Raw genomic sequence first — 12,734 nt, forward strand, 5'->3', positions numbered from 1 at the left:
TAAACGGAGAGTCAGCCCCGCTGCGCTGCGCTCCTCCTGCCTGGAAACACAGGACAGTCAATGTGCACGACGTACAATAAAGACTTCCGGTAAGGACTTTCAAAATAAAACCCCTAAACCGCAACTCCAACGCAATATACTTGAAATATCCTGTAATGTAATAACTTTGCGTTTACATGTAGCTAATGTGGTTTTAGTTTATTTGCTCATTTACAATCCAATTGAATGTAGGCTACAGTAAAAAAAAAAAAAAAAAAAGTTTAAGCCTAGCCTACTAATGCTAACTTTCAACTCTTGTTTTGTCATATAAAACTCGATATGAGAGATGCAATTCCAGTAAAACAAACCTATTAACAAACCTACATTTTTTTAGGCTAATAGAAGAGGAGACAATGGCAGCAACAGAGTTGACTAAACAGAAAACTTTGCTAAAGTTATAGGTTTAGGCTACAGTGTTACTTTAGCCTATACATTGCATGTACACAGTGTGTAGCCTAAGCAAGTAGACAAATACAACAAATGTGGCCTATAATTAGCTAGAAGTGAGTAGTTTTGGTTTGTTTTTATGCACCTTATTCTTAAGTTATGATTCAGGTAGAAGAAGCCTATTAGCGCAATTGTGTCTCTGTATGTGTTACTGTCTCTTACATAAACAGATCTGTTCATTGTAGCCATACATCAAAAATATCCATTAGCCTACATTTTTTTTTAGCTTGTTTTTATTTTGAAAGCAGCAGCTTGTGCGCTTCCGTTTTAACCCAGGTGAATTGTGCTGCCTTGACGCGCCTCCCCTCTGTCGTCACAGCTCAAGGAACAACCCCCCCTCACATAATTGCCTATTTATACAGATGCTGCCAACATTTTTATTCAATGTCACATCAGTCAGTAACTCCATTAAAACTGACAGCATCATCATCATCGTCGTCATTATTGTCAGCCTCATCATCATCACTAAACTCAATTTATTCACATTTTTCCTTTTTTTTAGAAGTAGATCAAAGTTGCCATGTTTTGTTACTGATAGAAATGATCTTTTTGAAATAATTGGCTATACATTTTCATAACTGCAAGAAGTGCATGAGAAGTAGTTTAGTTTCGATAATGAGGACTGTTTACACTGAGATGTTAAACTTTATTGAATCTCTAGCTACCTTATAATAAAACAAAATAAACAAGAGTTTATCACTCTATCACTTTTTTAAGTTCACTTTTCCACAGCCACAAGGGCCAATGTATTTATTGGATGAGTTTAAGTGAAAATAATCAACCCTGTTATTTATTTGCTTTAACCTTATTGGAAAGTTATTTCTGTCTCAGCAGCAACTGAGGAGGACACAGTGGAAAAATGTGAGAGAAAACAAACTATCAAGTCCGGAAGATCCGTGGATCCTGTTTAGTCTCTAGAGAGTGTTTACAGAGGAATGCAGCTCTGCATTTCCCTCAGAGCTGCTGAAGGACCGAGGCCTGTAAATGGGTGACAAGTTAAATCTGCCTTAACGTACGCAATCCAAGTTTATTCTGTCCTTTTTTTTGCAGCTCATATGTCTGGCATATGTAAGCTTGCTCTTTCTTTTTTCACAGTGATTCACCCAAAAGGTTCGTTTTAATTCCAGAGAATCCACAGCAACTTTAGTTATATGAATCACACTTGAGAATGAGCAGATCGGGTCCAAAAACCACAGACTGAGCAAAAGATATAGTCCAAATAAAGAAATTTGCTCTGACTGCACAGCAGGAAGTGGAGGTGATGACAACGAGGAATGTCTTATGACTAAAAAAGAATCTCAGATGGGTTCAAATGAAAAATACTGATGGAAATATGCAGAAATCAAGATAATAATAAAAAAAACATGAAAAAATGTTACATTTTTCTGCCCATAAAAGTCAAACACTGTAAAATATATAAAATACAGATGTGGTGCTTCTGTATATTACATAAGTGCAATCTCCATCTTATCTATCCAAATTGTTGTAATAGACATGCATGTGCAATTTGTGCAATTAAATAAATGACTTGATAAGAGAGTTGTTTATACCATATATGTACATCAGCACTTCCCTTTGTTCTAGTGCCTCCCTGTGGCCTGTTTCTGTCACTGCATGGACACATGGATTAATGTAATAATCTGTTTTTTACAGTATATTTTCTTGTTTTTTGTGTTCATAATATCCCAGGCAGTTGAGATACAACAACACCTGTCACTCTCAGGATGACTTAATATTCGTGTTTTTTTGTTTTATGATGTTTTTACACTTTGCCTCAGGTTAATAATAACATTAACTACAGTATGAACAAAACCTGCACCCTGAAGATTGAATTCAGCCGCCGTTTATTTTATTATTTACACATTATTTGCGCTTTTCAACAGCTGTGACCTGTCAAAATGTCTCCAATAAAATAAAACAGCACAGGTGTATATTATAGTTTGTTTATTTCCTCTGGTAGTGATTTCTATTTTAATACACATCATAAAATCTAATATAGGCTCACTCCTCTGTGGTGTTTCTATGGTTATATAAGACTCTTCTATGTCTGAGCCTTTGTGTTAAACTCTAATTACATTTCTCTTTTATGCCCATGATACAGTTATTCTCAGTGTTGCTGCTCCACGGGGCCATCTAGTGGCAGAAATAGAAAACTGCAGACAGTTCATACCTGTGTGAGAGACTGTTGCTACTATATTTTTAAATGGTTAAGTTGATGCCTCTGTCTTTCTTATATATCACACTTTATAAAGGATAAACTAACATTTTATTAAAGCTCTATATGGATCCATCATGGGGGCCACAACGTATAAGAGCAGATTTGTGGTTTTTCTGATTCTCAAGTGGTCTGAAAATGAAAAACAGACTTTATAAGTTAACTTAAAATGAAGAAAATGTTCAGCCAATGAGGAAAAAGTAGATGTTTCCACCAAAATCTCTTCTAAAATGATGGATTTTTTTGGGTGTAAAGACAAAACACCAAGTTATAGCCTATTTCAAGCATCAGTGAATATGATGCATTCAAACTTTCTAATATAAAGTGTGTCTGCTAAATGACAGAGTGAATATCCAGTGATGCATCATCATTATACAACTGAGTATAGGCTATTAATTTGTATGAATATATCATTTTAATGTTTTCAAACTCTCTGATTGCAGCTCTAAATCACTTCAGCTGCAATAAATAAATGAGTGATGACGGCGCTGCTTTGTCTCATTGTTTGCACGACTGATTAACTAATTAATGCAGAGCAGAGCAGTGTGATGATGCGTTGCCAGGCTTGTTGGTTCAAGTAGTTTTAAGAGAGATAAAAAAGGATGTAGCCGGGGTTGCTGGGTTACAAATCTCTGCCAGTTAATTGAGTGTGAAGGATATACAGCAGCCAAATGATGTTACGATGTCTAATTTGCTTGTTTATGATAATGGAGCCTGAGCATCGCCGCTGTTTATCCGAGATGAGCAAACGTTTTAACACAAATATCATCACTAATAATAATTTGCTGTTATGTTTTGCTGCTAGCTGGACTCATCCTAATTAATGATGTCCTGTCAAAATAAAAGACTCAAACAGTTTGGGATCTGGAATGATGACCTACGTATACTTGGAGAAGAAAAAGGAAAAAAATTACAGTGAAAATGAAGACGGAGCCTAATTTCAGCTAATGACAGAGCAACATGATGAAACCAGGCAGTGCAGCTCACATCGGCTTCTCATTAGTGGTCAGCAGCAGCAGCAGCAGCAGCCGCTCCCTGCCATCATGCCTCACCACAGTGCAACGCTCCAATAGGTGGGGTTATACAGGACTTCCATCTGCCCCATAATAAGTAATAAATATTCACTTATTGCTGTGTGATCAATGAATAATCAAATAAATAAATGATCAGCCACCTTCATATGAAGACACTGTTTATTTGGATCTTTGGGAAAAGCGATGGCTGTGAGACAGACACTGGACAAATAAACTGTCTTCTTTACATCACTGTCTTGCTGTTTTTCATTCAGTGCTTTCACCTTATAATAAGTGAAGCAGGAAACTGATTGTGTGTGTGTGTGTGTGTGTTTGTGAGGCTGCTGGTTATAACCCTTTACAGCACAACAGTGATGTAGATCTATATAGGACAAGAAAACTGTTGGGACTTTTCTGTTTTTTTCTTCAGACTCTTAGATCACAACAAATATTCTCTTTTTCTTTTTTCATTTTTTTAAGGCGTTTGCTGTTTATTCATTTTTTTTATTCCTACAACAGCAAATTACAGAAGCAGTATTGAAAATAAAAGTCTTATTTTTCTTATTCTTGTAAAAAAAAACAAAAAATCTGCACAAAATCTTTTGAATGACAGTACAAAACGAAGCGTTAATATGCCATGTTAATGGAGAAGGGGAGGGGGGAGGGGGAGGACAGGGGACATTACTGTTGGAAAAATCTATTATGCCTTTTTCAATAATGAAAACATCTCAATATCTTTACATTTCAGAATTATATCACATAATCTGAAACTATATATATAAAAAGATGAAAGAAATGAACACCAGTTTTTTTTGTGTGTATTTTTTTTCTTTTTTTTTTTACTTACTTCAGTTTTTTTCATCATTTTTTTTGCAAATGAATGTTATAAACACATAAACCTCTTAAATATATTTATCAGTGCAACATCGGTTTCTTTTTGAGTCCACGCTACAGTATCCTTTTTCTCTAGTTCATTATAGCACACAACGGCTGGAGCTACAGTCCTCTATAGCTGAGAAGAAGCGCAGACGGACGGTGGTGGGTGGGGTGGGCTGGGTGGGGGGAGAGGTTGAAATGAACTATAAGCAGAGAATGTGTTCACCACGGCACCAAAAATACAACGCACATGGATGTAAAAAAAAAAAAAAAAAAGACGCCACTGATCTCAGGATCAAGTTTTTTTTTGTTTTTTGTGTGTGTGTTTTGATTGTTCCAGGTCCCACGGGGCCCTCGAGTCCTGATAACTGTAAAATCTCACACTGAGTTCACTCAGAGTTCCCCTTGTGTATGCATGTGTATATGTGTGTGTGATGGAGGGATAGTCCCATCCTGTCCATCCATCTGCAAAAAAACAAGAAAAAAAAGGAAAAAGAGTCTCTTTTTTTTGAGAGAGTTCACACCGAGGTGACATTTGCTCGTCTTTCAAAGCTTATAAAGAGATAGAAAAAACAGACACATCGCTCGTCCCATCGTCCCATCATCGTCCACCCGGCAGGTTTCAGTTCAGTTCTCCTGCCCCTGATGACCGTTGGTGAACTGAGTTAGTTGTGTAACGGTGAGAAGAAGAAAAACCCTCCACCCTCCATCCTTTGGTGAAGCCACGGAGCAGAGGGAAGGCCATGATTCGGCGATCCACCTCCCTCCGCTGGTTGGCTACCAGTGTCCTGTCCTAATGACATCAGCTCTGACATCACAACGTTATGGCTGCTACACGTGAAACACGTTAAGAAACTTCTTTGCGCCCCTTTTTTTTTTATGGGCCTTTTAAGCTACAATACAGCATGTGAACAATACAAACTGGGTTTAATTAATAATTCATCATGAGACACTTTTTTTGTTGTTGTTGTTGTCTGGCTAAAAGTAACGATAGCACCATTCTTTCAGTTTGTGTGGCGACCCCCACTCTTCATCTAAAACAGGGGGAATCGGAGACAAAGTGCATTCAAGCTGCATTGTCCAGATAGCACTTCTTCAGTGAACAATCCACAGTGATGTTGGGAGGAGATGAGTCGATCTAAGATTCAGCTAAAACAAAGAAATGATGATTGTTGTAGTTTGTTTTTTTTGGTTTCACCACCACCACCTTTGTGTTCGTTTTGAAGCTGTGTGAAGATAGATAGTATGGTAGAAATGGGAGAGAAAGGTGCCAAGAGTTCATCATCATGTCAGCTTCTTTGTCGTTGTTACCTTTTGACTAATTCGTGGGCGATGACATTCGATGACAGGTGGCTTGAATGCACATTGAAAAGTCGCTGTAACATCAGCTTCACACAAATCTTGAGCAACGTAATCCTAAAGTGAAACCTAAAGAAAGAAAAAAAAGAAAAAAGAAAAAACAGACCATAACACTGCACCTTCCACAAAACAGTCAGGAGATTGTATTTACACACACACACACACACACATACAAACCCATGAAAAAAGGGATACTGCAGCTTTTTTCCTTTTTACTTTCTTTAAAAAGGGCAATAAAATATATTAAAACTTATTTACAGTGTGTGTTTGTTTTGGACAGAACGACAAAACTAAACAAAACAGAACAAAGCGCATGTGATAAGATTGTTTTCCTGTATTTTTTCGCAGGTATTTCCACGTTTCCTGTCGTCATAACTTAAGCCATGTACAATAAAAACGTCAACAGAGGAGGCAAACCCAAAATGTACTAAAGGCACTGTCAGAACCATACATTGCCATGAATGGGACCCTCACTTTAGAGTGACAGGGGTCATAGGGGAGGTGGGTGGGGGGTCGGGGTGGGGTACATGTGTCAGGGTCCGGGGGGGAATGGGCGCACACCCTGTATGCCACCATACACCACAGGGGCAAATCTACAGTTTTGCCGGTTATGGTTCATTTTAAGATTTTTTTTTTCTCTTTTGTTGAAAAAGTTCATGAACTGATGATGAAGAGAGAAAAAAAACCAACAACAAAAAAAACATTTTTCTTTCCCAGAAAACGATAAATACTTTAAACATTATTAATAAATTGGTCTCAACACCAGCATCCGATTGTAAAAATGAATGAAAATCAAAATAGAAAATTAAAATATTCATCTAAATCATCTGTACATATTTTTTTTCCTGTATTGTTTTTTTTTTTTTTTTCATTATTATTTGTACACAGTGTCCCCTACTGGTAGGTTCTTTTTACTGCAGCTCCTGAGAAAAGCGTGGATCAGTCCAAACCTCCCACTGGGTCCTGAACCTTGTCCCTCATCCAGCGAGTTGAGCCGAGTCTGAGGGAGGGAGGGAGGGGAGGGGTTTGGGCGGGTGTTGGCAGTCCTTTTTGAGCTCTCACCTTGCTCGTGCACACACACACACGAGAGGATGCGCAGTGCACTACAGCCAGTCACTCGTGCACGAACGCTCTTGCACGTGGTTTACAGTACAGTCACGCTTAAAATGCACCCAGCGGTCGGTCTGTCTCTCCCCCATCTCAAGCCTCCGAGTACGAGCTCTGTACGTTGAGTTTGTCCTTCTTTAGCTTCACGCCGTCCACCAGTTCAAAGTTATAGTTCTCCAGGGCCGATAAGTTCCTGTCCGACATGCCGCCGTGCGAGCAGGCGCAGTACAGCACCACGCCGCAGATGGCGCCCAGGAAGACGCCCAGCGCCGACATGGCGATGATGGTGATGAGGATGGGGTCCAGCGTCTTCAGCATGTTGCCCGCTCCGCTGATCTGGTTGGTTTCCACGAACACCGGGTATTCGGTGATGTCCTCGACTGCTGGAGAGAGGAGAAGAGTGAGGTGAGAAGAGTTTTTTTTTTCACCATAATGCAAAAACTCAAAATCTATCAAAGAATATTTGTCTTATTTCTTGTCAAAATGTCTCATTTCTAGTCAAAACTAATCTCTTTCAACTTAGAATAAGACTCATCACCTAAAAATTAACTTGTTTTTAGATCATTTTCACTTGTTTCAGACAATTTTTCACTTGAAATAAGTTTGTGCTTGTAATAAGAAAGAAAAACATGCTCCACTATCAGATTTTTCTACTTATTTCAAGTGAAAATATGCTTGAAAGAAGTAAAATGTGTCTAAAAACAAGCTACTTTTTAATGTGATGAGTCTTATTTTAAGTATAATGAGATTTGTTTTGACTAGAAATGACATTTTGACTAGATATAAGACAAATATTCTTGGTAAGATATTTGAGTTTTTTTGCAGTGCAGAGGAGACTTGTGGATAAATCCTCAGTGTGAGGAGACTTACGGATTTCATTGATGTGATCCTCAGGTAGCATGGGCTCAGTGGGTATGTCGGGATCTGTGAAGAAAGAAAGAAAAGAGATTCTCAGTGAATAAAAAGCAGAACGATGGACCAAAAAAAAAAAAAAAGTGCAGAGTCGTAGGCTATTTCAGATCGAGCGGTTTTCTCACCTTTGCAGTCCGTCATGCTGAGCCCATTGAGGACCTTAATGTCGTCCACAGCGATGTCCCCCCAGCTCTTTCTCTCCACCAGACCTTCAATCACCACCTGGAAATTAGAAGAAAAAAAAAAGTATTTGGGTGAGTATTTGGAAACATTTTTCTGGACAGATACACAAGAATATTTGTCTTATTTCTAGTCAAAATGTAATTTCTAGTCAAAACAAATCTCATTATACTTAAAATAAGACTCATCGCATAAAAAGTAGCTTGTTTTTAGATACTTTTTACTTCTTTCAAGCATATTTTTCACTTGAAATAAGTAGAAAAATCTGATAGTGGAGCAAGTTTTTCGTCCTTATTAGTACAAGCACAAAAAACTTGCTTTCACTGGCAGATTTTTAGACTCATTTCAAGTGAAAATTAGTTTGGAACAAGTGAAAATGATCTAAAAACAAGTAAATTTTTAGGTGATGAGTCTTATTTTAAGTGGAAAGAGATTAGTTTTGACTAGAAATTAGACATTTTGACAAGAAATAAGAGTTTTTGCAGTGTAAACAGCGCAGGTCAACAGTACGACAGGACTTTTTCCTTTAATTTACCCTGTATGGTTTGTTGGTGCGAGGCACAAAGACGCGACCTTCCCTCCACCGGTTGCCCTGGTGACCGCTGACCGTCCACAGCAGGATGTCGGCCGGCCCGTCCACCGTCTGTTTGCGTTGTTTGATGTGCAGCGTGCCGATGTGTGACCCGAACATGTGGTACCAGAAGGAGACGCACAGGTCCGAGTCCGGGGAGCTGACGGTGGGGCTGACCAGCCGAGCCACCTCCGTCTCCTGGGGGCTGGTCGCCAACGTGTAGATGAAGTTCCCCGATCCTCCTGAAGGGAGAAAAGACGGAGAAACGTTGCAAAGGCTGAAAGGAAACCAGGGTTCCCACTGATGTCATACACTGACTCATCCCCTGTCCCATTCATGCTTTGGAGAAGTGTTCTTTTCAACAATGGTACCTTATTTTGTACATTTAAATCAGTTTGTTTCTATGTTTATTCCTCTTTCTCATTCTCTCTCCCAGAAATCTGATTCAAAGATGTGCAGTCTATGGCTCTAACTTATGAAATAATCTCTTAAATGCTTAGAAATGATGACAAAATTATCATAGAACAGCACAAACATGTTTTTTTTTTTTTTTTTGGAAACAAAATCCTTAGCAGGGTCTGAAAAAGTCAAATAGAGCTCTGGTAGCTGATGTCATAATGTGACAACTCAAGCTTCTCCAGGACATTTGACTTTTTTTCTCATTTTCCATCTGTTTTCCATGACTGGAGAATTCTGAGCAGGAATTAGCAGGACTCTCTCACCTGCATGATCCATCTTGGGCCCCGTGTTGAGGGTCGGGGTGCCGCTGGACTGGATCTGCCACCTTGAGCCCGTGTCCTCGGAGGTCCAGCTGCAGAAGGACGGGTCGTTGGCCCAGCCGAAGTCACAGGCGAACGACAGGAAATCTGAAAAAATCACATTAAAGAAAGGTTGAGCCCCGACGAATCAGAGAAAGAATCTGGTTTCAACATCCTGCTTATTACAGACGGACGATGTGCCGCGAGCTCTGGGCTTTTCCCCGAGCCCTGACCCTGAGGGCATGTCAGGATTATGCTGCAGGCTACACTTTGTGGGCTGGGATTCCTCTTCCACTCCACTCACTCTGACTAATTAAACTCTGAGCAGCAGAGGGCAGCAGAGGTCTGTGGGACGTGAGCGTCCACAGCTGGAGGACGTGCACTGCAAAAACTCAAAATCTTTCCAAGAATATTTGTCTTATTTCTTGTCAAAATGTCTCATTTCTAGTCAAAATAAGACTCATCACCTAAAAATTAACTAGTTTTTAGATCATTTTCACTTGTTTCAAACAAATTTTCACTTGAAATAAGTAGAAAAATTTGTTTTTGTGTGCTTGTACTCATAAGGAAGAAAAACTTGCCCCACTATCAGATTTTTCTACTTATTTCAAGTGAAATATGCTTGAAATAAGTAAAAAGTGTCAAAAAACAAGCTACTTTTTTAATGTGATGAGTCTTATTTTAAGTATAATGAGATTTGTTTTGACTAGAAATGACATTTTGACTAGAAATAAGACAAATATTCTTGAGTTTTTGCAGTGTGGAAACAGTCAGAGCGACTCAGGAGGGAAGAAGAGACTGAGATAGAGGAGAAGTTACATGAGAGAGAGAGAGAGAGAGAGTGAACCGTCAGCACAGACCTCATGCAGACATTGTATCTTGGCTCTGGTTAATGAGCTCTTTTAATGAATGTAAAAGGCAACATAAAGAAAGGTATGGAGGGCGTTGAGGGGGGGCATTAAGAGCAGAGAGAGCGTCGCAGGAGTCGGGGTCTGGACACGGTGTCCAGTTGAGAAGGCAACACTCATGGAAACCCGCAGAGAGCTGAGGATTTTAATGAGAGCGGGGACTTGAGAGGTTTTGAAGACAGCTATGGTAACAGTGCCAGGGCCCCTCTCCAACAATGCAATCCCCCACGGACACACGCTGCGCCGGAGAGACGTCTCCGCGGAGGCAAGAAAATGTGTGGGAGCTCGGAGCTTTTCAAACCGGATAAATAGAGAGTTCCAAGGAACACAAGGGAGCGAGGTGTTTGGGATGTTATCCACGGCCCCCGAAACTCCCATCATCAGCAGATGCCTTCAGAGATACAAAGAGATAACTCTCCAAATGACAGAATATATGAGCCAATATTCCCTTTAATAACGAGGAAGGCTTTAACTAGCTTCTGCAGGCTACGTTTCTGTTTACCCATTAAACACAGAGGATGGAATTCCCATGTGGAGCCGCATTTTCAGACGCCAAGCCACTTTTTTTCACGGAGAAATCCCATTCCCAATTAAAATGGCTTTGGCATTTTTTTTTATTGTTCCATAATAATTCTTGGGAGGCTCTGACGGAGGCTATACCAACCAGCGCTGCTCGCTGGATTGATGAGCAGCCACATGACTCACTTGGCCATTTCAAGAGAAAAGAAAAAGACCTTTTCTTTTTTCTTTTGTGATTTTCTTCCTCCTCCGAGCGCCGACGGCAACTAGCTACGTCCTGTGAGATTATGGTGCCCAACGCACACACAAACTCACACTCACAATACAACGGACACACGCATATGAACAGAGCTGATTAGCATGCGTGGTTTGAGGCTCTTGAAATGAAAAGTCGGACAGATAAGTGTTTATCCCCAGCAGACACTTGGTTCTGTGCATATATACACACGCATGCACACACCTGGACCTGAGCTCTCATCTATTGTGGCGGCTGCAGACAGACAGACCACAAAGCCAGCTGATGGAGTGAGGGGGGTGGAGGGGGGTGGGGGGTGGAGCCTATGGCCCATTAGCCAAGGTCAGACTGGGGCACAGCCTCTCAGCTGGCTGCTGCCTCATCAACCTGCTATAGGAGACGACGCTATGTGTGTGTGTGTGTGTGTGTGTGTGTGTGCATGTGGCCCCGAAGCTCACTTAATTTCCTGTGGTCATTTGCATTGTGCTTCCCTGCTCTATGTGTGTGTGTCTGTGCGTGTGTGTGTGTGTTTAGTGTGAGTCAGTGTCGGCCCAGTGATTAGTGATTATGCTGAGAAGGCAGCAGCAGAGCACCAGTGCTAATCATCAGCTCGCCCCGCATCACGCCACCTCCCTCACCCTGTCAGCAGGAGCCTCTCAGGGCCGTATCATCAGCTTTAATAACAGACACACATCAGAGGAGAGAGGCCGCCTCCGGCTTCGCAGTCATTAACTCAGAGACACTGCTTGATGCGGCGATGCAAATGAATCCACAAAAACCTTGAAAAGTTGAATATTTTTACTCTCTTATAAATTCTTACTTTCAGCCAATGTGATGTGTTTAAAGGAGACATATGATGCAACTTTTTCCACGAAGTAAAATAGTTCCCAGGTGTCTTAAAGATATGTCTGTGACATGCTTCGGTCAAACACCCCAAGGACCAAACATCACAGCTCTTTTCATCCTCTCAAAACAGAACGGAACGGCTGGTTTCAGTGCCTGTCCCTTTAAATGCAAATGAACCACTGCTTGCCCCGCCCCTTCTACCAGTACAGGTAGGGGTGGTATTATGCAAATTTGAAAACTAGTTACATCATTGGAAGAGATCTGAGGCAACAGCTCATAACACCACATGGATTTTAACCTAGGGAGCCTGAAAATTACAGATTTTTTTGTCAATTTTCACATTTTGGAAGCCGGAAGGCAAGACAAACACCCACATGTATGTTAAAGAGCCTTGAAAAAGTGATATTTCCATAATATGTCCCCTTTAAAGGCAAAAAATACAAAGTTGTCTGGGTTCTCACCTGGGACGGTGTCCACCTCGGCTGTAGTGGTGTCTGGCATCGCCGTACCTGTACCAACAGATGAGCACAGTTAGCTCCATGCGGCTAAAGGAGGAGGTTTCTTCTCAGATAACTGCACCCATGCTTTATTGTTGTCTCCATGCTACAGTAGATACATTTAGCTAATCAAACACACGCCTTGGTGCCCTCCCTCCATGCTCATCATTGGAGACTGCTGGTTAATATGGAGGAAAGGCGGGGGAGGGGGAGGGGGGGCAAGCAGCAGTGCAGCCTCAGAGGCTTCTGGGT

At 40.8% G+C, this 12,734-nt stretch overlaps 1 protein-coding gene across 4 annotated transcripts in view; it reads right to left on the reverse strand.

Annotated features, from left to right (window-relative positions):
• Positions 1 to 6,824: 6,824 nt before the first annotated feature.
• nrp1a (neuropilin 1a) overlaps positions 6,825 to 12,734 on the reverse strand; it is a 69,796-nt gene continuing 63,886 nt past the window's right edge. For 2 of the 4 annotated variants that reach the window (XM_085762575.1, XM_085762573.1), the window contains exons 13-18: positions 12,447 to 12,494; positions 9,442 to 9,585; positions 8,684 to 8,961; positions 8,094 to 8,190; positions 7,927 to 7,980; positions 6,825 to 7,436 (exon numbers count right to left, since the gene is read on the reverse strand). In XM_085762575.1, the coding sequence (XP_085618701.1) occupies positions 7,150 to 7,436; positions 7,927 to 7,980; positions 8,094 to 8,190; positions 8,684 to 8,961; positions 9,442 to 9,585; positions 12,447 to 12,494 (908 nt within the window). In that variant the 3' untranslated portion in view covers positions 6,825 to 7,149. Of the gene's footprint in view, positions 7,440 to 7,926; positions 7,981 to 8,093; positions 8,191 to 8,683; positions 8,962 to 9,441; positions 9,586 to 12,446; positions 12,495 to 12,734 lie in introns of all 4 variants that reach the window. The other 2 variants (XM_085762574.1, XM_085762572.1) reach the window with 1 other exon arrangement.

The sequence above is a fragment of the Trachurus japonicus genome, chromosome 20 (assembly GCF_045865225.1).
Source record: "Trachurus japonicus isolate A0001 chromosome 20, Traja_1.0".
Lineage (NCBI taxonomy): Eukaryota > Metazoa > Chordata > Actinopteri > Carangiformes > Carangidae > Trachurus > Trachurus japonicus.